Raw genomic sequence first — 23,832 nt, 5'->3', positions numbered from 1 at the left:
TCATCAGAGTGAGGGTCAACGGGGGCGTCTTTTAGAGAGGGTGTCAAGCCTTCCTCAGGACACACCATGTGCACTAAGACAGAAGGCTGAAGAGAACTTTCTAGAAATCTACCCGCATACACAGAAAGGGCCCAGAGATACTCTGGGAGGGAGAGTGTTGGGAGACAGTGTGTTCCTTGGCAATGCAGACCCACTTGCTTCGCACCGGTCTTGTTTTAGGAGACCGCGGCTCAGACGGTTGCGTCAGCGGGACGACATCCAGCCAAGCCTCTGCTTTTCTTCCCACGTTGAAAGGTACATGTACAGATGACCTGTGGCTACTCGAGGTTTGACAGGATCACATGGGTTTCACACATGTTAGGAGCTCTGTACATATTCTGGATATTAATCCCTTGTCAGATCATATCATCTGTGACCAAGATCATTTGACTTCTTCCCTTCCGATTTGGATGTGTCTTATTTCCCTTGACTAATTGTTCTGGAGAGAACATGCTGAATAGAAGTGTTGAAAACAAGATTGTCCTGTTCTTAGAGGAAAAGCTCTCTGCCTTTCAACCTCATGACATCCATGGCAGGTTTCATACTTTACTTCTATCATGTGGAGGGTAGTCCCTTCTAGTCCTTGCCTACTGAGTATTTTTTATCATGAAACAATGTTGAATCACGTCGAACACTTTCTGCATCAACTGAGATAATCATCTTTTCCCCCTTCCTTCTGGTGATGAAGATGATGTGGTGTATCATGTCACTTCATTTCCTTATGTTGAACCAACCTTGTATTCTAGGAATAAATCTCACTCGGTCATGGTGTATGATCCTTTTAATATGCTGCTAGTTGGTTTACTGGCATTTTGTTGAGGATTTTTGCATCAGTGTTCATAAGGGATATACTGGTATCCAGTCTTTTCTTGTGGGGTCTTTGTCTGGCTTAGGTATCAGGAATGTTGCCATCAGAATGAGTTAGGAAGTAGTTCCTCTTCTTCAATTTTTTGGAAGTTTGACAAGCATTGGTATTAGTTTTTCTTTAAATATTTGGTAGAATTCACCAATGAAGCCATTGGGTCCAGGGCTTTTTTGTTGGGGGATGTTTGATTACTGATTCAATCTCCTTACTAATTATAAGTCTATTTAGATCTGTTTTCATGACTTAGTGTTGGTAGGTTTTACGGTTCTATAAATCTGTCCATTCCATCTATACATGCAATTTGTTTGGCATATGATTTTTTGTAGTATTTTCCTGTAATCCTTTTTTTCAAGATTTTACTTATTTATTTGAAAGAGAGAGAGAGAACACATGCCTGTGCACGTACACACGAGTGGGGGAGGAGCAGAGGGACAAGCAGACTCCAAGCTGAGTGCAGATCCTGGGACCCTGAGACCATGACCTGAACCAAACTACCTAGGTTCCCCCATTTCTTATTTTAGTAATTTGAGTCTTTTCTCTTTTTTCCTTATTACATCTACCTCAAGGTTTATTAATTTTTTAAAAATCTTTTTGAAAAAGCAGTTTTTAGTTTCACTGATTGTCTCTATTTTTTTTCCTACACTTTATTTCATTTATCTCTGCTCTGTGCTTTATTATTTCCTTCCTTCTGCTGGCTTTGAATTCAGTTTGTTCTTTCCCTGGTTCCTCAGGTAGTAAAATTATGTTGTTGATTTGAGACCTTTCTTTTTTTTTTTTTAATGTATTTATAGCTACAAATTTCCTGCTTAACACCAATTTCCTGCATATCCCATGAGTTTTGGTATGCTGTACATTCATTTTTATTTGTCTCTAAAGATATACTAATTTCCCGTGTGTTTTCTTCTTTAACCATTGGTTGCTTAAGAGTATGTTGTTTAATTTCCAGAATTTTGTGAATTTTCCAGTTTCCCATTCTGTTACTGATTTATAATTTCATCCTGTGGTGGTCTGAGAAGATACTTTGTGTAATATCTATCTCTTTAAATCTATTGATACTTACTTTGTGGCCTAAAATATGATCTGTTATGGAAAATGTCACACGTACATACTTCAAAAGAATGTGTATACTGTTGTTGCTGGGTAGTGTCTGTGTATGTCTGTAAGATCTAGTTGGTTTGTTGTGTTAAATCCTCTGTTTCCTTATTTATCTTCTGCTTGTTCTGTCCATTGTTTTAAGTGAATACTGAAGTCTCCAATTATTACTATAGAATTGTCTATTTTTCCCATCAATTTGATCAGAGTTTGCTTCATATATTTTAGTGGTCTGTCCTTAGTGCACAAATGTTTATAATTTTTTATTTTCTTGATGTACTAAAACTTTTTGAATACATAATATCCTTCTTGTCACTTTCTTTTTGTATCTAAAGTATATTTGGTTGGATATTAGAATAGCCACTTCTGCTCTCTTTTGGTTGTGATTTGCATGAGATATTTTTTTTTTATCCTTTGGCTTTCAATCTATTCGGTTCTGAAGTCAGTCTCTTATAAATGGTATATAGTTTGATCATGTGTTTTTATGCATTATGCTAATCTCTATCTTCTGATTGGAGAGTTTATCCATTTATATTTAAAGTAATGACTGATAAGGAGGGACTTCTGGTATTTTGCTATTTGTTTTCCATATGCCTTATAGCTTTATATTATTTATTTCCAGCATTACTATCTTCTTTTGTGCTTAGTTGATTTTTTGTAGTAAAACATTTAAATTATTTTCTTGTTTCTTTTTGCACATATTCTATAGCTATTTTATTTGTGATTATCACTAGGATTGCACTTAATATCCTAAAGTTATAACATTCTAAATTGAGTTTATACTAGATTAACTTCAATAACTTACAAAAACTGTTCCTTTACTGCTGTGTTCCCATCCTTTTTAGTTATTGATGTCATAAAATTACACTCTTACCCATCATGTGCCACCAAACATAAAATAACAAATCTTTTAAATAAATTAGTCTCTTAAATTGTGTATAAAATAAGATTTAGAGTTCCAAAATTCCAATAATACCAGCTGTGATATTTGCCCATGTATTTACTGTTATTGAGATCTTTATTTCTCTGTATGGCTTTGATTCACTGCATCATAACTAGTAATTTCACTCTGAAGGACTCCCTTGAACATTTCCTGTGGGTCAGGTCTAGTGGTGATGAACTCCGTGAGCCTTCATATATCTGGGAGTGGCTTGATTTCTCCCTCACTTCTAAAGGACAGATTTGCTAGATATGGGATTCTTGATTGACATTTTTTTTCTTTTAGTTCTCAGAATATATCAGACCATTGTGAATTTTCTCTTCTGGTCTGCCTTCTGGTCTCCGAAGGTTCTGATGAAAAATATGCTAATTCTCTTATTGATGATCCTTGTATATAATGATTATCTTCTTTTTAGATGCTTTTAAGACTCTCTCTGTCTTGTCTTTCTAAAGTATGATTATAATGTGTCTTGGCATGGGTCTCTCTGAATTCATCTTACTTGAAGTTCACTGAACTTCTCAGATGGAATTTGGGAAGTTCTTCGCCATTATTTCTTCAAATATTCTCTCTACCCCTTCCTCTCTCTCCTCTCCTTCTGGAACTCCTATAATACATATGTTGATCCACTTAATGTTGTCACACAGGTCCTTTAGGTTCTGCCTGCTTTTCTTTGCTCTTTTTTATTTCTGTTCCTCAGCCTGGATAATTTCCATTGCTTATCTTCAAGTTCACTGATTCTTTCTTCTGCCTGCTTAAATCTTCCTTTGAATCCCTCCAGTAAATTTTGCGTTTCATTTATGAACTTTTTCAGCTTCAGAGTTTCTTTTGGTTTCTTTTTAGGTTTTATATTTCCTTGTTGATCTTTCCATATTGTTCATACCTCATTTTCTTGACTTTCTCCGTATCTTCCTTAGTTCTTTGATATGGTTTTTAGATAAAACCATTGTTTTAAAGTCTTTGTCTTGTATATCTAACATCAGGTCATTTCTCTGGGACAGTGTCTGTTGATGCATTTTCCCCCCTTTGGATGGGTATTACTTTCCTGTTTCTTTGTATGCCTTGGTTGAAAACTGGATATTTGAATCAGTAACATGGTAACTCTGGAAAAAAGATTATCCCCCTTCCTCAGGGTTAACTGATGTTTAAAATTATACTTAGCTAATCCATTTTTAAAAATTTTTTTATTGTCATAGACTGTCTCTGTGCTGAGGATCAACCTTAGGTATAAACTTAATGTCTTCTTATTTCTTCTCTGAGCCTTTTTCTAGGCATTCTTTAATTTTTTTTTTCATTCTTTACCTTTTTTTCCTTTTGGGAGTGAGACCACTCCCAAAAGGAAAAAAAGGTAGGGTGGGGGGAATGAGAAGGAGTGGCTAGAGGAAGTATGCTGGTCCTTTAAATTCCCTGGAAGTCACTTCAGCAGGAGGAGGATGGTCTTGCAGCAAAGAGGAGAGGGGCAACACCTCTTCATCTGCACATTTGTGATCAGCAGCAGCAATCAGTGATCACAGAGTAGACCTGCTATTTGGAGGTAAGGTCCTTTGTTGCCTACTTTGGCTCCAGAAACACATGTGCCTATGAGACTGTGGGGGGCAGGGGCAGTAGGTATCTGCTACTTTGCTAAGAGCTATATTGACTGAAATTAACCACAATTTTATATCCAAGGCTTCCTCCTGTGTGTTATAGCTTTCAATAGACTCCAGAGTTCCAAAGTGGTTTCTTCATACAGATTTTGCTAGTGCAATTGTCTAGGTGGAGAGATAGATTCCTGGTACTTCCTATTCTACCATCTTCCTACCAATGAATGGTATTTAGCATCATAAGGCCTGTTCTTTTAAGATGAAAACCTCCTTTTTGATCTCATATAAGTATCTTGGATATGTGCAACCACCAGCATAGTCAATGAGAACATTTTCATCACCCTCAAAAAGAAACCTTGTACCATATTTTTTAAAAATTATTTATTTATTTTTAGAGAGACAGAGAGAGCAGGGGTAGGGGTAGAGGGTGAGGGAGGGAGAGAGAGAATCTCAAGCAGACTCCCCACTGAGCACAGAGCCTGACACGTGGTTTGATCCCACAACCCTGAGATCATGACCTGAACTGAAATCAAGGATCAGATGCTTAACCAATTGAGCCACTCAGGAACCTCAGAATCCTTGTACCCTTTAACTATCAACTCACTATCCCTCCAAGCACCCAACCCTAAGCAATCACTAATCTACTTTCCATTTCTGTGGAATTACCTAACCTGGACATTTCATATAAGTGGAACCATATAACATATGGTCTTTGGGGACTGGCTTCATTCTCTTAGCATGATGTTTTCACGGTTCATCCATGTTGTAGTATTTTCAATACTTTACTCCTTTTATTTTATTTATTTTTAAAAAGATTTATTTATTTATTTGAGAGAGAGAGAACACAAGTAGAGGGGAGGGGCCAAGGGTGGGGGAGAAGCCGACACTTGAGCTGAGCAGGGAGCTGAAGGCAGACACTTAACTGACTGAGCAATCCAGGTGCCCAGTACTTGATTTAATTCCTTTTAATGGCTGAATAACATTCCATGTTATGGGTTTATTCGTTTTTCGGTTGATGAACATTTGGATCGTTTCTACCTTTTGGCTATTATGAATAATACTGCTGTGAATATTCATATACAAGTTTTGCTTTTGGACATGTTTTCATTTCTCTTGTGTATGTATCTAGGAGTGGAATTACTGAATCATGTGGTAACTCTTTGTTTAAATATTTGAAAAATGGTCAGACTGTCTTCCACAGTGACTGCAGCATTTTACATTCCCATCAGCAGTGGATGAGGGCTCCAATTTTCCACATCCTCAGCAACATTTCTTATCTGCCTTTTATTCTTGTGGGAGTAAAGTTGTATCACACTGTGGTTGTGACTTGCCTTTTCATGATGACTAATGATGTTGAGAATTTTTCTGCATGTGCCTGTTGGCTTTTTATACATCTTCCTTGGAGAAATATTTACTCAGTTCCTTTGCCTATCTTTTAATTGGGCCATTTTTCTTTTTATCGTTTGACTATAAGAGGTTTTCATACATTCTTGATGCAAGTTTTTATCAGATATATGACTTGCAAATAGTTTCTCCCATCCTGTGGGCTGTCTTTTCACCTTCTTGATATTGTTCTTTGAAACGCAAAAGTTCTTAATAAAAAAAAAGTTCTTAATTTTGACTAAGCCTAACTTATCCAAGTTACTATTTTATTTTTTGTTTATGGTTTTGGTGTCATATCTACTAACGTTGCCAAATATGAGGTGAGGAAGAATCACCTCTGTGTTTTCTTATGTGAATTTTTATAGTCTCAGCTTTATATTGTGGTCTGATCCATTTTGAGTTAATTCTTGTATATGGTGTGAAGAGTCCAAATTTATTCTGGTGCATATGAGTATAGAGTTGTTCCAGCGCTGTGTGTTGGAAAGACGATTCTTTCCCCATCAGATAGTCCTGGCACCTTCTCTGAAAACAATTGGCACAGACACATGGGCTTATTTCTGGACTCTCAGCTGTATTCCATTGATCTATCCTGCCTTTACACTGGTCCCACATTGTCTGGATCGCCATTGCTTTACAGAAAGGTTTGGAATCAGGACGCATGACTCCTACTTTGTTCTTCTTTTTAGAACTGTTGTGACAGTTTGCTGTCCCTTGCAGTTCCAAAGAATCTTCATATCTACTTGTTAACTTCTACAAAGAAGTCAGCTGGGATTCTGGTAGGGATCACACTGGATCTGAGATTGGTTTGAGAAGTGCTGCCATCTTAACAATATGAAGTCTTCTGATTTATGAACATGGGTTTTTTTGCATTTATTTAGATATTCTTTAATTTCTTTCAACAATATTTTGTAGTTTTCAAAATATGAGGTTTGCACTCTTTTACTAAATTTATTCCCAAGTATTTTGTTCTTTTTGATGCTTTTGTGAATGGAATACTTCTCTTAATTTCATTTTCAAACTGTTAATTGCAAGTATATAAAAATATAATGGACTTTCTATTAATCTTCTATCTTGCTACCTTGTTGAACTTGTCTGTTAGTTCTAATACTTTTTTTTTAGTCATTTCCTTGGGATTTTCTGTATGCAAGATCATATCATCTGTGAATAGAGACAGATTTATGCTTTCCTCCCCAATGTGGATGTCTTTTATTTCATGTCCAATGAAGTTTGGAGCTTGCCCACACTCTGCTGCAAAAGCAATCAGTCACTTTGAGGGGACATCAGGAGCCATTGGTTTTATGGCATGCTTATCTCCCAGGCAAAATCTCAGAGCTCTGAAGCTCAGAGTGGGGGGGATGCCAAGCATCCCCATACGTGACACCCCATGCCCTTCCACTGTGTAGGGGAGGAAACGTAGACCTTCGTGGCTTCAAATCACTACACTAATTGAACTAGACCAAGGGGATCAGGCCCCAGGATTCTCAGCAATACCGCACTTGAGATAGAGCCTCCATTCTCGAGTGGGAGCTGGGCAGAAAGGAGCCCCCATCTCTGGGCCATACTCATCTGAGACTTGGTCTCAGTAGTAGGCAGCTGGGGACAGGATGATAAATGCTGAAGTCCTGCCTTTTCCAGGAAGAAAGCTTTCCAGCTGGGAGTAAGTGAGAGAAGGAGTCCTGTGTTCTTGGCTGTAGTAGTCTGGAACAGTCTCTGCTTTGCTGAGCTGGGAGGGAGGGGAGAAAGAGTGGATCCCAGTTCAAGTACTATGAAACCTATCTGTTCTTGCCACATTTTAGCAGCTTTTCTTGGAAAAATGTTTCTTTATATGGTATATGCCCTTAGGACCATTTCCAGAAACTTAAATTGGTTGTTTTAAAAATAATTTTTATCAGTTTTGCTGGGGAGTGGGTCCAGGGACCTCACTATGCTGTCATGCTTGGAAGACCTTCTCTTTGTGATTCATATTTGAGATTCTTCATTTATCATTGAATTTTCAGTCTTGGGCAGAGATAATAGTTTTTGATTTTTTAAAAAACGTCAATACTCCTAGCAGCCTTATTTGTAATACCCAAAGACTAGAAACAGTCCAAATGCTCACCTATAGGTGAGTGGATAAAAAACTGTGAGGGCAACTCAGCAAAAAAAGGAATGGTCTGTTGACTCGCTCAGCCACGACACTGTGTGGGGTGAAAGGCAGGAAAATGCAGACACTGCAGGGAGAGACTCACACAAAACTCAGAAAAATGCAAGCTTGTCCCTAGGGACACAAAGCAGATTGTCGATGCATGTGGACGGGAAAGATGAAGGGTTGGGTGATTATTGATGGGAAGAGGAGACCTCGGGGGGCGATGGATGTAGCTATTATCTTGGTTGTGGAGATAGTCTCCCGGGGTAAAGTGTGTCAGACTTGTCAAATGGAACGGCGCAAATACACAGTTTGCCATATGCCGACTACAATCTCAATAAAGCCCTTAAAAATAACAGGAAGAGTGAAAGCCCAATTGCTGGTTATGTAGCTGCTCTTATAGTTGTTGAGTAGTTAGGTAGCTAGGTTAATTTTATACTAATTGAACCAACTGGTTTGCAGTGCTCTGGGCGGCTTCCATTCCACACCATTTATTAATTTGATATTAATTTGATATTAATTTGATAAGTGTCTTTTATTAACTACAGGACAGAGAAATGAAATGGTCAGTTATCAGGCTCAAACTGATGCATTCTTTTTTTTTTTAAAGATTTTATTTATTTAGTTGACAGACAGAGATCACAAGTAGGCAGAGAGGCAGGCAGAGAGAGGGGGAAGCAGGCTTCCCGCTGAGCAGAGAGCCCGATTCGGGGCTCGATCCCAGGACCCCGAGATCATGACCTGAGCCGAAGGCAGAGGCTTTAACCCACTGAGCCACCCAGGTGCCCCCTGATGCATTCTTTTTTTTTTTTTAAACATTACCTATGCTTATGTATTTTTTAAGACGTATTTTATTTTATTTATTTTTTTGAGAGAGAGAGAGAATGAGAGGAGAGAGGTCAGCGAGAGAAGCAGACTCCCTGCTGAGCAGGGAGCCTGATGCGGGACTCGATCCCAGGACTCCAGGATCATGACCTGAGCTGAAGGCAGTTGCTTAACCCACTGAGCCACACAGGTGCCCCCCCACCCCACGCCCCCGCTGATGCATTCTTGACAAAAATCATTGACTTCCATTCTTGCTGGGGTTCCAATAAACTAATCACAAGGAGACACATCACATCTACTATTACCTTGTGATTAGCTTGGTGCCCTCTGCTTCAACACAGGAGTGATGCTGAAGTCATCCTGAGTCTGAACATGCAAAGCGACCACACTCTGTTCTCGGCATATGGCCCAGAGTTGAACAAAGAGAGGTGCATAGGAAAGGCACAAGGGGGTCTTTGCTTTAAAATCCAAGCAGGTGAAGGAGGTGGCATGTCTCTTGCAGGGCCTGTTAAGACGGTTTCCTGGTGTGGGAAGAGCTGGTTGGCTTCGCAGGCCCCCTCTGGCCTCTCACATCCTTTTATGTTTCCGGAAGTCTGGCTCTGTCTGGCCCCTTGTTCAAGCTCAGGCACTTCCCGTGCCCTCTGACTGGCTGGCCCCTCCCCGGGATCACTTCTGCTCCCTCTTTTCCCTCCTTCTTCCCCCATTTCCTGAGTGTGACATATCAGGCAGGCGAGGAGGAGGAGGAGGAGGAGGAGGAGGAGGAGGAGGAGGAGGAGGGGGAAGCCACTCGATGGTGTGGGGTGACCTGCAGGCTGGTTGGGACTTGCGTTTTTCAAAGAGAATCCAGGCAGCGGGTGGGGGGCTCTCCCTGCGGGATCCTGTCCTGGATTGAGTTGCATGGAAATGGACTATTAGTTTAGGCTACTTCGTTACAGTGATTTTTATACTCCAGCTAATACCTGTCTTTAAAGCAGAAAGTGATTCCAAATCTAATGTAAACTAACCCAGGAAAATGGAGGTTAACCCATTCCTCCAGGTTTTTAATGGCAGGGGTTGGACATGGAGGCATCCCTGACACCCAGACCCACTCCCTGTCCCCCTACCCCCACCCTCCCACCTCCCCGTAAAACCTCAGTTGAACCACTGCTGGAGAACCCAGCTTCCAGGAGGCCAGCCCAGCTGGAATGCAGGATCCGCCCCTCCTGTGGAGCCCTCCTCTGTGACACACTTCCTGGTGCTTGAGGGTCAACTAAATTTTAATTTCTTATGAAATCTGGAAACCACTGTGAGCTCCTCGGAGACAGGCGCGGGCTGAAGTATGAACAGTTCTGAAAACCCGCCCACCTGAAATCATCCCTCACAGGCACTGCGGGACGGAAAGGACAGTGACAAAACCAGGGGGCCAACTCTGGGGATTTGTAGGGTGCAGGGGACAGGGGCTGTTTGCTTTAGAGAAGAGGGGCTCTTGGGGTTCATAAGTGTCTCTAAATATTTGTAGGCAGATTTTAAAGACTGTGGAGGCCTGCTGTCCTGCACCTCCACAGAGAGCCCCGCTTTGGGTAAAGACAATGTTGTTGGTCGAGAGTAGCACCAGCACCAGGCTCCCCTCTAACAAACAGGAGCGGTCACCATGCCACGCGGGACACAAAGTCACATGACCTTCCATGCATTTTCCAGACGGACATCGGGCCGTTTCTGCACATGGAAGTGCAGGAGCCCAGCCTGAGCACAGGCCCTGGGGCAGGAATCTGCTTCCTACGACCTCCTGGGGGCCATCTTGGCAATGTTCCTCGCTGCCTGCTGCCTCCGTTTCCCCGTGGCCCCTTCCTCATGGGATGCTTATGAGGGTTAGGCAGGAAGATGGTGCAGCAGGCTTGGGACAGCGCAGAGGGACACTGAGAGCTGCCGTTGGTGTCCTTGTTCTGTTGTGGGCACAGAATTAGCCTGAGCCCCAGAAAATACTTTGATTAAGGCAGGGCAGAGGAAAAGGCACAGGGCTCCCTGCAGGGTGGGCGGCAAGAAAACGTTCCAGCTCTGGGGCAGCTCCTCTGTGTGGGCCCTGGAGTGGCGCGCTCTGGGCTCTGCCCAGGTTGGTGCTGACTGTAGGATGCGGGGGCCCCGGTACCTCTTGTGCGTGTGGTTGTTTCCGCTCTCGGTCTGTCCCCCGGTCCTCATGACGCAAGACAACTTCTCCAGCAGCAGGCGGTTGTCCCTGTCGATGATGGCAAGCCGCTCCTCCTCCAGCTGGGGACAGACACACAGGGAGCCTCTGGAAGCACCAGCCACATCCGGGCCATGACTGCACAGACTTATTTAGAGGGTCACTTCAACCCCACTTCCTTCGACTTGAGCACACTGCGGCTTTTAACGTGCTCGCAAGCATCAGCACCCCGTGCGCCACGGGTGGGCTCCTTTGTCTATGAATCGGAATACATTAGGGCGCGGCCAAATCCCCTGCGCTCAGAGTGGGGGTAAGAGCGAGGGTGCCACGGGTCTTTGTGAAATTAGGTCACCCTCCAAAACTCCGAGACGGGGATGCTAATGAGGAAATCACTTCAGGTTTCAAGAGAGCAATTTTAGAAGACGAGATCGGAGCCCAGAGGAAACGGACACCCTCGTGGTTTAGGGCCGAACACTGACGGATCTGCCGGCTCTCTGGACTGGGCCCAGTCAGCGCCCATCCACCCCCTTCGGACCTTGTCACTGGCAGCCACGCAGAGGCCCCACGGCATCCCTGTCAGCACAGCCATGAGAGTCTTATTCTCACTCGGTGGTTTATGCTTCCAGAAATAAATAGTCTGTGGTAGGCAAGAGGTGGTCTTATTTTATTTATTTATTTTTTTTAAGAAATGGTGCTGTTTAAAGGAAGGGTACTGATTGACCTCCTTAAAGCCACCGCCATCCACTCCCGCCCCTCGCCGCCCTCACTTCCTAGAGACAAAGGGTCCGCGGGAAGACCAGAGAGGACTCCCAGCGTCCCCGCCTCCCCATAGCTCCATCCCGGCACCATGAGGTTAACTGGCCGTGGATGCGGCCGGTCTCGTTGATGACAGGAACCATGTATCCCTGACTGAGCCTGCATTTTCCACGTCCCTAGTTTCTGAGTTGACATTTCCTCATGAGCTGCACCAGCACCTGAGAGGTAGCAGAGAAATTACCTTCAGCTTCTTGAGTTTCAGGCGGAGGTGGCCAAGGCTCCAGGGGGCGCGGGCATCCACGAGGGGCTGGGCATCCTGGACCTGCGGTGCGGGGCAACATGTGACCCTGGGCACACGTTAGCTGGTGATTACCATGAACCCAGATTGGGCAGCTCCTGGGCTGTGGCCCTGGGGACAAGTATCGATGATTGTGGCACCAAAGATTCCAGGTCAGCCTGGGGCAGATGGTCCTGAATGAGGCTCAGGACTTGAGTCAAAACCCAGTTATTCCGTGGGGGAAACGGGCAGCCCTGGGGGATGAGCCTGCACCGTGGTTTTCAAGTAGAGAATTAAGTAGGTACAGAGTAAGAAGTCATCAAACGTAAGTGCCAGCCAACATTTCTGTTCTGTTGCCAGAGAGGCCTTTTTTTTTTTTTTTTTAAGATTTCACTCATTTACTTGACAGACAGAGATCACAAGTAGGCAGAGAGGCAGGCAGAGAGAGAGGGAAGCAGGCTCCCCGCTGAGCAGAGAGCCCGACTCGGGGCTTGATCCCAGGACGCTGAGATCATGACCCGAGCTGAAGGCAGAGGCTCACCCACTGAGCCACCCAGGAGCCCCTGCCAGAGGCCTTTAAGGCAGTGAGTTATGAGGCTGTGTCCACCTCACCCTGATCTCTGGGCCTCCAGCAGCATGTTCAGGATGAGCCCCTGAAACACTGACGAACTTCCAAGTGATCTCTGCTGCTTCCCGTCAAGAAACGTACCAGCAAGGGGAGAAAACCTAGCTTCCAGAACATGATGGAGTGAATGCATCAGGGCTACCTGTGTTACCATCTGCAACAAAAAGGGACCCCCCCCCATATTCCAGACCCTGCTCGACCACTAGCCAGACCACTAGCTCCCAGACGCATTAGCTGATGACCCGCAAGCGACTGTGTTGGGAAAGGCCAGCAGCTGGGTGACTCTGGAACGATGACGTGAGCATCATTCGCTCCTGGAGTGAAAGCCAGCGGGCCGGGCAGCGGGAGCCAGGACAGCACAGAGGGGCTAGTTGGCAAGAGGCTTGGACAGCACACTCAGGGATGGATGCGTGGCCCCTGACAGGAGGGGCAGACTAAGGAGCAGAAACAAGGCAGTAACGTGGCCACATACCTAACCTGGGGTCCCTCTGTCACCAGCTGTGGAAGCAGCCAGGACCAGAGGCGGGCTAGCCAGGGCTGTGGGGTGGTGAGCAGAGGTATGCCAGGGATGGTGGAATTAAAAATACACCCGGTACCTTACTTTTTCACGTTATCTTTAAAATCAAAGCTCCTGGGCGCCTGGGTGGCTCAGTGGGTTAACACCTCTGCCTTCAGCTCAGGATCCTGGAGTCCTGGGATCAAGTCCTGCATCAGGCTCCCTGCTCAGCGGGGAGTCTGCTTCTCCCTTTGATCACCTCCCCAAGCTCTCCCTTTCCTTCTCTCATTCTCTCAAATAAATAAATAAAATCTTGAAAAAAAACCCTAAAACTGAAATAAATTGAATTAAGGGGTTGAGGATAAAAGCAAGAAACCTCCCCAAAGTGAGCCAGAAGTAGAGAGACGGGCAGGAGGAGAGAAAATGAAAGGACGCTAGAGACTCAGTATTGGGTTAGGGACATTGAACTAGGAGGGTTTCTAGAAAATGGAAGGGGACAGAATTTTCAGAGTCTCCAAAATGAAAGAATCTATCAGAATAAACTCGAAGAGACTCATGGAAGCATGTCATCATAAGATGTCCGAACAACAGTAGTAAAGAGGAGGTCCTTCCTAAAGTTTCGGGAAGAAACACCCACACGCCCATGCCCATGGTTACACAGAAGTCACAGGAGTCTTTAGAGAAGGTGTTGGCTGAAGCAGAGGGCTGATCATCCGTTAACTCACGCTCACCCTACCACAGTCTTGAGCTGTCACTCCTGTCCAAACAGGACCATGCTTCCTAGGACTCTTGGCACTGAGGTGTGGCTCTCTGATGATTTTTTGCCAAAGCAGCATCAAAGATGTTCCAGTTTTAGGCCAAGGTCTCTACGAAGCAGGTGTGCCTTCTGTGCTCTACCCTGCCCCGTCCCCACACACAGCCCTATGCAACACCCCCCAGCAGGACCCAGGTTGTCACAGAGCCTAATAGGCAGAGGAGCCACAGGTGAGTGGGTCTGGTCCAGAGCCATCCACACACGGGAATAGGCGCAGGGACTGATAGTGCTGGGGTCTTTATACATTTATAACATATATATGTATATGTTATAACATGTATAACATATATATGTATATGTTATAACATGTATAACATATATACATTTTTATACATTTATACATTTTATACATGTATACTTTACATTTAAGATCTATTTGTTACAGCAGCTCATATTACTCTAACTTATGATGAGGACCAATGCCTTCAGCATCCTAAGGGAAGGCTATTTCCATCCTAGAATCTCATACCAAACTTTCTATCAGGAGTGATGGGAGGAGGGCACCCAGGTTGCTCAGTCAGTTAAGTGTCTGCCTGCCGCTCTGGTCAGGATCCTGGGTTTGGGGGCTGAGTCCCGCATCAGGCTCCTTTCTCAGCGGGGAGCCTCCTGGTCCCTCTGCCCCTGACCCTGCTTGTGCGCTCGCTCTCGCTCTTTCTCTCTCTCTGACAAATACATAAATAAAATCTGTAAAAAAAAAAAAAAGTGATGGGAGAATGAAGGATTTTTAACATGGAGACCAAAAAAAAAAAAAAAAAATCCAAAACAAAAGACCCCCACCCCCAAAAAAGCTCCCTGCCCCTGTTCTTGGAAAGCCACCCCCTGGCATGTACTTCATCACGTGAGGGTGTAAGCCAGGACTTAACCTGGAGAAGCACTTTCTGCAGGGGAGACCAGCAAAGGGAGCCCCATAGCCAGCAGTTTGGTGGGCCACACAGCTGGGAGCAGAAGACAGAGGGGGCAGAAGGGGGGTGGGGGGGGGGCTGAAAGATTATGTGAAGTTTCTGAGTGTTTGAGAATTTATTCATCAGCATTTGATGACTAATGGAATATTTGGGAAAAAATAGCTACAAATATACAGAAAACTCAAGAACATAAAAACAAGGCAATATTAACTCTTACAAGAAATTGTAAGAGAAAGGAGATATAGTTCCAACTTGACTCAACATAAAAGGTTTTGCATAGTCACTTTAACTATCAATAATCTACATTTCTTATTTAATTGGCCATTGATTGAATAAAAACTGATTCTCTCCATGTTGAGAAGAAATGGCAAATGAGCATTTTATTCTGAGAAATGGAGGTCAAAACCAAGAGAAACTGCTGGAAGGGCTGCGCATGGCTGCCACAGAACCAGGCTTTGCTGCTTTTTATCACGCTGTTTTGATACTATTCTTTTTTTTTTTTTTCCAAAATGTATCTATATCACTCTTATAAAAAGTAAAAGGATTGCAGAATTATCAGACGGAGTGGGAGCTAGAATTGCGCAGGCTCCCGAGGAAGCAGGTGGCCTATGGTACAGCCCAGTTCCAGGTGCTTCGAGCCCCTACAGCGGAGCCCCTGCCCCCGCTGCCCGGAGAAGCGCCTGGGCCCTCAGGTTCCAGACAGACCCCTTGCAGACCGCATCTCCCCCTCCTCTGACTCCCTCCCTGCTTCCCCATCTTTGCCGCTGGGAAGGGACTTACAACCCATCCACTCTACCATCACCTTCTTAAATTTACGGAAACTGTTACCATCTATCATCACCACTCAGCTTCCTTTTTCACTCAAAATTATCATTTCTAAAAAATATAAACTTTAAACATAAAAATGAGAAAAATAGCCCAGTGGATTCCCACGTAGCCTCATGCCCCTTCACCAAAACCAGCTCTGCCCCCGCCGGCCGCCCTCCGTCCTCTGAGAGGATAGCAAAGCAAACAAAGCAAACCCTTTTCTCCCTCAAATACTCTAATGTATGTCTCCGCAGTACAGGGCACCTTTAAAATACACAGACCCCAGTACCGTAAGCACAGAAAGGTGACAACAGTTCTCTCGGTATCCAGGCACTGCCCCTTTCTTCTACTGTCCCTCCCCTCCTCTCTCTTTCTCATTTGCTTGTGTGACTTGGGACCCAAGTAAGAAGGTCCGTAAGTTGCACTTACTTGATATGTCTTTTGCATCTCTCTCTTTACTTAAAGCTTTATTGATTTATTCTAGAGTGAGAGCAAGCGAGCCAGGGGGAGAGGCAGAGGGCAGAGAACCACAAGCAGACGCCCCGCTGAGCGCTGAACCTGCTGACCAGGGGCTCGATCTCCCGACCCTGAGAACACCACCTGAGCCAAAATCAGGAGTCAGATGTTTAACCGACTGAGCCACCCCGGTGCCCCTGCATCTCTTTGAATGATAGTTCTCCCTCCATTCCCCCCCACCCCCGCAATGTGTTACAAGGAAGCCAGATCGTGTGCCCTGTGCACATTCTCAGTTGGATTTTGCTGACGGAATGCCTGGCACCACCTGTAAACTGATAGGAATTCAGGTTTGGTTTTTCCTGGCAAGACTATCCCTTAGGTGGTGCTGTGATATTTTATCACAAGGTACACATGTCTGCTTGTCTCTGTTTTTGTAAAAAAGAGACATTCTAAGTCCATCATTCATTCTGTTTATTTGCGGGAATACTTAGATGAAGCCAAGCTTCAGTTGGCAGGATACGTACTGGGCTCTTCTTAGGACTTGGTTCTTAACCCCTTGCAATGGTGGCCAATATGGTGTTTCTGTTTAATATCATTGGAAAATCAAAGACTCAGACCTATTGGATGTGTTTCAGCCCACTGCCATGCGTAGTCAATGTGCCCCACCTGTGGCCCGTGAGAAGGTGCTAATAACCTTGACAGCTTCCTTGCCCTCTGAGTGACAAAGTGATGTGGGGTTAATACGTATATATCCTATCTCAACTTGGAATCTGCCGTTTCTACAGGAAAGCCTGGTTCTTCCAATGGGAAATGGCATTTAGAGACCAAGTCTGGGTTCCCTGGAGTTTCGTTTGTACCGTTTGTTCTTTCAAGGTCTTTGCCATAGACAGCGCTCCCCTGGTCCTTCTAGCTTTGGTTCGGAACCCCATTCCCCTTAGCTAGGCTAAGAGGTCTTACTTCTGCATTTCCCTTCTCCCAAGCTAAAATCCCCAGTTCTCAGTGACACCAACACGACTGCTCATTTGCTTTATCCCACCCTAAAGACACACGTAACCCGTAAGAGTAATCCTGGCATCTTGTGGACATCTGCCTCAGCCACAGACTTACGGGTCTGTCTCCACAGGCAAGGGGAACAGACGCAGAAATAAACTATTGGGACCAAAATGAAAAGATTCTGCACAGTGAAGGAAACCTCCAGCAAAAAGAAAAGGCCACCTACCAAACTGGAGAGGATATCGGCAAATGACAAATACAGTAAGGGTTACTATCCAAAATACATAAAGAACTTGTGTAACTCAGTACTGAGAAACAATCCAATTAAAAATGGGCAAACAATCTGAACAGACATTTTCTCAAAGAAGACGTCCAGGTGGCCAACAGACACCTGAAAAGAGGTTCCATGTTCCCCACGTCAGGAAAATGCAAATCAGAACCTGTCAGAATGGCTAGAATCAAAAAAAAAAAAAAAAAAAGAAAGAAAGAAAGAAAGAACGAACAAGTGTTGGAGAGGGTGTGGGGAAGAGGGAAGAAGAGAAACCTGATGCCCTGTTGGTGAGAAGGTAAACTGGTGCAAACACTGCAGAGAACAGTAGGGAGGTTCCTCAAAAAAATCAATAAATAAAAATAGAAATACCATAGGGTCCAGTAGTTTCCCTGAAGGGTTTTCCCCAAAGGAAATGAAAACACTAATTTGAAAAGATACGTGCAGCCCTCTGCTCATTGTGGCGCTCTCTACAACAGGCAGCTACGGAAGCAGCCCAAGTGTCCACTGACATACGACGGGATAACAATGTGGTGCATACGTGTAATGGAATACTACTCAACCACAAAAAAGAAAGAGATCTTGCCATTTGTGACAACGTGGATGGACCCAGAGGGCACAATGCTGAGTGAGATATGTCAGAGAAAGATAAATAGCATACAATTTCACTTATATGTGGAGTCCTAAAATCAAAGCAACAAGCAAAAAACACACTCATAAATACAGAGAACAGGGCGTCTGGGTAGCTCAGTCATTAAGCATCTGCCCTCAGCTCAGGTCATGATCCCAGCATCCTGGGATCGAGCCCCGCATCTGGCTCCCTGCTCGGCAGAATGCCTGCTTCTCCCTCAAGCGCGCTTCTCCCTCAAGCGCGCTTCTCCCTCAAGCGTGCTTCTCCCTCAAGCACGCTTCTCCCTCAAGCCCGCTTCTCCCTCAAGCCCGCTTCTCCCTCAAGCCCGCTTCTCCCTCAAGCCCGCTTCCTCAAGCCTGCTTCTCCCTCAAGCCTGCTTCTCCCTCAAGCGCACTGCTCCCTCAAGCGCGCTTCTCCCTCAAGCCCGCTTCTCCCTCAAACCCTCTTCTCCCTCTTCCATTTCCCCTGCTTGTTTTCCCTCTCGCTGTGTCTCTCTCTGACAAATACACACATAAAATCTTTAAAAGATAAATAAATACAGAGAACGGACTGTGGTTGCCAGAGGGGAGAGGGGTGGGGGACGGTAAAACAGGTAAAGGGCATTAAGGGCCACAAAATTCCACGTATAAAACAAGTAAGTCGGGGAGATGGAAAGGACAGCACAGGGAATGACGTCGATAATATTGTCATAACCTTGCACGGTGACAGACGGCGACGACACTTGTGGAGCTGAGCACGGAGCGGTGTAGAGGGTCACGGAACCGCTGTGTTGTGCGCCTGCGACACACAGAGCACTGGCTGCGGACTGTGCTTCCACAACGAAAAAGAAAGACCCAAACTAAAAAGACAAAGGCAGCTGCCACAGGCCCTTGCAATGTGGTTATGAAACCAATTGCTTCTACATTTTGGTCCATTTTATTTTCAATATTTTGGAATGCTTCCCAAGTTTAATTTTGTTTAATACTCTGTGAAATATTTACCTGTCTGCAGAGTCAGATCTGACAAAGAACTCTTTTTCTAAGAAGTCTAGGCTCGATCCTGTCATCTTTGCCCTTTTCTCTGTTGACAGACCTAGTTTTATTTTTTTTTTATTTTATTTTATTTATTTTTTTTTTAAGATTATTTATTTATTTATTTGACAGAGAGAGATCACAAGTAGATGGAGAGGCAGGCAGAGAGAGAGAGAGAGGGAAGCAGGATCTCGGCTGAGCAGAGAACCCGATGTGGGACTCGATCCCAGGACCCTGAGATCATGACCTGAGCCGAAGGCAGCGGCTTAACCCACTGAGCCACCCAGGCGCCCGACAGACCTAGTTTTACCATCACTCCTTTAACTTCTGAAAATAAAGGACACACAGTATGTATGTGTCGATATATTTGTATGTATGTGTATATATATTTCCATCCCCTCTTTTTTTAGGCAAATGTAGCATATTTTACACATTTTTCTTCACATTACCTTTTCCTTTTCACAATGCATTCTGGACGTAATTCTGTAGTGGTATCGAGAGAGGCTTCATGTCCCTTTTCGCACCTGCATAGCACGTCATCGTGTGAAGCACCCTAAGCGCCTCACCCGGCTTGCTTTGGATGATCAGCTGGGTTCGCTCCAATTTTGCTATTACAAATACTGCTGCAATTAGTATATTTTGCAATTTCTTTTCAGATCTTTGCCAGGGTGCCTTTGGAACGGGCACTGCCAGGTTAAAGGCCAAATGCATGTGCAGTTTGACTGTGGACCGCTAGACCCTCCGTGGGGCCATGTCTGCCGCACGCCCACCTGCACAGCAGACGGTGCCGCTCTCCCCAGAGCACGGCCAACAATTCGGGGGATCTTTGTCAACCTGCTAGTTGAGAAATCATATTATGGTGCACGTTTAATTTGCATTTCTCTGTTACAAGTGAAGTAGACCAACTTTTATAGTTTTTTTTTTCAACTTTTTATAGGTTAAGAGCTATTTGCAACTCTTTTTCTGTGAACTTTAATTTATCCCCCTTGCCCATCTTTATATGGAGTGGTTTGCCTTTTTTTTTTCTTTTCAGAAGTTCTCTCTATATAAGGATATTAACCCTTTGTGCTGTAAGTTGCAATTATTTTTCCCAATTTATATTTGTTTTTCCATTGATTCTTCTGGGTTCTTTAGATATTTAATCATTTCATCTACAAATAGAAAGAAAAAAAAACCCCAATACCTACTTCACTACATTTTCATGCCTAACAGATTTGTATTGTCCGTTTGCTGATACCTCCAACACAATTCAAAAGGTATACAAGGTAGCAGGCACCCTTGTCCTATTTCTAACTTCACAGGGAGTAAGTACCTTTAGTGTTTCCCTATTAATTAAGTTCTGCCTTAGGACTAAGACATTTATATTTTATTATGTTTGGGAAATATCAGTAGCAATGTCTACTTTATGAAGGTCATTTTAATTTTATTTTCAGCATGAATGGATGTCTAGGCTCTGAGACAGAAGGTCCTGTTGACCTTCCATCCAGATGCTCACTGGGCTGGAGACAAGGAGCTCCATCCTAGAGACGCTCTGGACACGGGACTCTCTGCAAACCCTTTCGGTCTCTTCTATTGCATTGAGGTCCTATATGTTCCCAAGGATTCTCAGCCAAGCAGTAAGAAACTAAGTAACCCCAAAGAGCTGGCTCCCCTTACTCTTTTTTTTTTTCCCCTTACTCTTAATATGGAAGAAGAATTTGTTCCAAGCCAAGTTTTCGTGCCCGCTGGTCGGATTTGGAGTTGGTTCTTGCTGTGGCCTCCAGGCAGCTCTGTGCGGCCGCCATCCCCAGTGCCCTGGCCAAGCCCAATGCCCGCACTCCTCTTCTCCCTTCCTTCTTCTGCATGCCCACGTTGCCCCTCCTTCATGGGGGCCTCCACCGTCTGGATCACAGTCTTGTCTTCCAACAATGTGTTCTACTCCACAGGGACGGTGCTGCCCGCTCCCTGCGCCCCCCTCTCCTGACCTCCCCTCCCCTCCCCTCTCCTCTCCTATCCTCTCAAATGATATCCACATTTGCATCAAATAATGGAAATAGTAGCATATCTCCTAATGGAGATAAAAGGTGGCTTTTAGTTCCCATGGGCAAATGCTGTTTTGACAGGGGAGAGGGCTCCTCGCTTTTCTGTGTCTTAAGATACTTTCAAGCCAATTAGGAAAAATTAAGTACTTTATAAATGTGCCATAATTCAGAGTCCTAAAAGACCACAATCCATTTAATGGAATTTTCATCGTATGGCAGTATATATGACCAAACTTCTAAGGAAATACCATTCCAACCATTCCATCTCTGAAAATAAAATTAGTTTCTGGTTTCCAATCCGTGGGGGCTGCTTGGGCACCTGCTCGGAGCCATCTGGGCTGACATTCAGCTTTCCTACCTTTCTCCTGTGATCCTGGTAGGCTTTCTCCCAGGTGCGCTGCAGGCACTCACTGACACAGGGAAGAGCCGGCCGGGGGGCTCTCCGCATTTCCAACAGCAAAAACAGCAGCTCCCTTCCACCAGCGCCAGTGCAATCTGCAGAGGGTTGTGTTTGCTGGGTCAGCTGACCGTTGTCATGGCGTCCAAGCCTAGGAGGAAAGAAAGGGCAAGAAAACATCCTAACACAGGAGAACTGAAGATTCTTCTGCTCCAAAGGGCATTTTCTCCACAGATCTGAGATAGCTTCGTGATGCCGTCTTGATGCGCTCTGCTCAGCTCCCCCTTACTCATGGAAAAGGGCAAAGAGTTTCTTCTCCAGCTGACCTTCCCCTTCCCAGTCTCCCTTCCTTTCCTGCTTTCTTCCTTCTCCAACTGTTCTTTCCCTCTTCTCTCATATTCCCTTCCTCCCCTTCCTGCCTCCAGTCCTCGTCCCTTTTCCCTCCTATCTTTGAAGAACTTATAATAATTTGGACAACTCCAAATATTTTTATTTGCAGCTTAGGTGGGAGATCTTCATTTTTTTTCAATTGTCTTGAGGATTAGGTACAGAAAGTTTTAGTCATTTTAAGCCATTCCTCTCTCTGTGGATTTATCTGGCTGGGATGGGTTTTCCAGGAGGCCGATGAAGGGACAGTGGTGCCAGACTGTCTGTCGAGCTGTCCGTCTTTGTCGAATTCATAGGCATCATTTCCAGATGACATGATTAGAGGAACTGGCTAATGACAAAATAGCAATATTATTCTCTTTTCAGGTTGCTGGTCTGACATCTCGCCACATTCACCCCAGAAACATGGTATACGGAATTCATGATTTGGGGCTCACTGTTGAGCTGTTTGTCAGGAAGCAGAACACAACAGAAAAGAGGCATTTTATGAAGAATTGTGTTGTGCATATTAGCATGACTCAGTGGCTGTCAGTCTGAAAGAGAATTAGCTAAGCCTAAATTGAATCAGACTTTGGAAAAATAAGATGTGAATAAAATCAGAATATGACTTTCTCCTGTCTGGTATTAGGTGGCTGAGATATTGTGGACTGAGCTGGTTCCAGAACTCTACAGAAGTGGGCAGAAGACTTTGCAGCTGCTAAAATTGTTGATGTACTGACAGTTTAAAAGTTGGGCTTTTCAAAATGAGTTTATCTTAGTTCACAATTAGGAAATTATGCATACATAGCAGAAGATAGATGTAAGAATTACTGCCTGAAAAATACAGATGGCACCTTGAGACATGAAGCTTTATTAAGATTTCTTAGCCTATCAAATCTACATGTCATATTCCTCTGAATATATAAAGAAAGAAAGTACATGATAATAATAAATAAATAATTTTCTCTGCCCAGTTACTGTCATTGCTCAGGCCCAATATTCAATAGATGCTCAAGGAAACCGTACGGTTAATGAAGTCGTGGTATTGATGATGACGATTTCCAAGATTTGTTTGTGCAGACTGTGGGGCTGGTTCTGTATGTTTCCTGTCTTTTTCTCGTCCCAAAGCCTGTCTGCGCACATGCTGACACACTCCTGGCCGTGCTCAACGCCACAGCCGGTCAGCTGAGGAGGGGAAGCATCGCTCTGCCCAGCCTGTTCCTGCTCAGGATAGACCAGGGGTGGGGGGCAAAGTAGAAGCTGGCCAGGATAAATGATATGAAATGTTCTCTGGGTTTTCTCCTGCACTGTCGTGCTCACGGTAGTGATGACACACAGTTATTACTGCACCTTGTGCGGTGAGTCAGCGCACGTCGGCGTCTTGCCGTTGTGCTTCCCGTCATTTATGTTTACTCTTTAAAAAAAGAAAAAGATTTTATTTAATTACTTTACAGAGAGAGCACAAACAGGGGAGCAGCAGGCAGAGGGAGAGGCAGACTCCCAGCGGAACAAGGAGCCCCACATGGGGCTCGATCTGGGACCCTCCGACCACGACCGGAGCCGAAGGCAGCCGCTTCGCGGCCTGAGCCACCCAGGCGCCCCCGTTTACATTTATGCTTAACTGACTAACATTGTATCTAATTAACATCTGCTCTCTGACTTGATATCTGACCTGATGGTGGGGTCCCACAGCAGAGGATCTGGGGAAACTAGACGTACCTCACACGGAACCAGAAAGATTACTCTCAGCGGCACGGTACACCCACCAACCCAGGCTCCTACTGAGTTTGGTTTTTAGCATATTCTTCTTTTTCCAAATATGTCTTTATTTTAGAGAGAGGGAGAGAGAGTATGCACGTGTGCATGGAGTGGAGGGGACGGGGAAGGAGGACAGGGATAGAGGGAGAGAGAGAATCCGGAAGCAGACACCCCACTGAACGTGGAGCCAAACCCACGACACTGAGGTCGTGACTTGAGCCAAAATCAAGAGCTGGATGGGCAGT

General features: G+C 44.6%; 1 protein-coding gene across 4 annotated transcripts; it reads right to left on the bottom strand.

Annotated features, from left to right (window-relative positions):
• Nucleotides 1-8,991: 8,991 nt before the first annotated feature.
• CFAP97D2 (CFAP97 domain containing 2) lies at nt 8,992-21,855 on the bottom strand. Of its 4 annotated transcripts, XM_047720516.1 has the most exons (5): nt 21,425-21,845; nt 12,008-12,088; nt 10,975-11,093; nt 9,627-9,732; nt 8,992-9,593 (listed from the first exon to the last, which is right to left on the bottom strand). In XM_047720516.1, exons 1-5 carry the CDS (start codon nt 21,641-21,643, stop codon nt 9,516-9,518), a joined length of 603 nt encoding a protein of 200 aa, XP_047576472.1. In that variant the 5' UTR covers nt 21,644-21,845; the 3' UTR covers nt 8,992-9,515. The 4 variants fall into 4 exon arrangements, with proteins under 4 accessions (XP_047576472.1, XP_047576470.1, XP_047576469.1 ...); XM_047720514.1 differs by having other exon boundaries at nt 8,992-9,732; nt 21,425-21,846; XM_047720513.1 differs by lacking the exons at nt 8,992-9,593; nt 9,627-9,732 and having other exon boundaries at nt 10,129-11,093; nt 21,425-21,855.
• Nucleotides 21,856-23,832: the final 1,977 nt, after the last annotated feature.

This window comes from Lutra lutra, chromosome 3 (assembly GCF_902655055.1).
Source record: "Lutra lutra chromosome 3, mLutLut1.2, whole genome shotgun sequence".
Taxonomy (NCBI): Eukaryota; Metazoa; Chordata; class Mammalia; order Carnivora; family Mustelidae; genus Lutra; species Lutra lutra.
The sequence above is the reverse complement of the archived record's forward strand: the minus strand, read 5'-3'. Positions and strand labels throughout refer to the sequence as shown.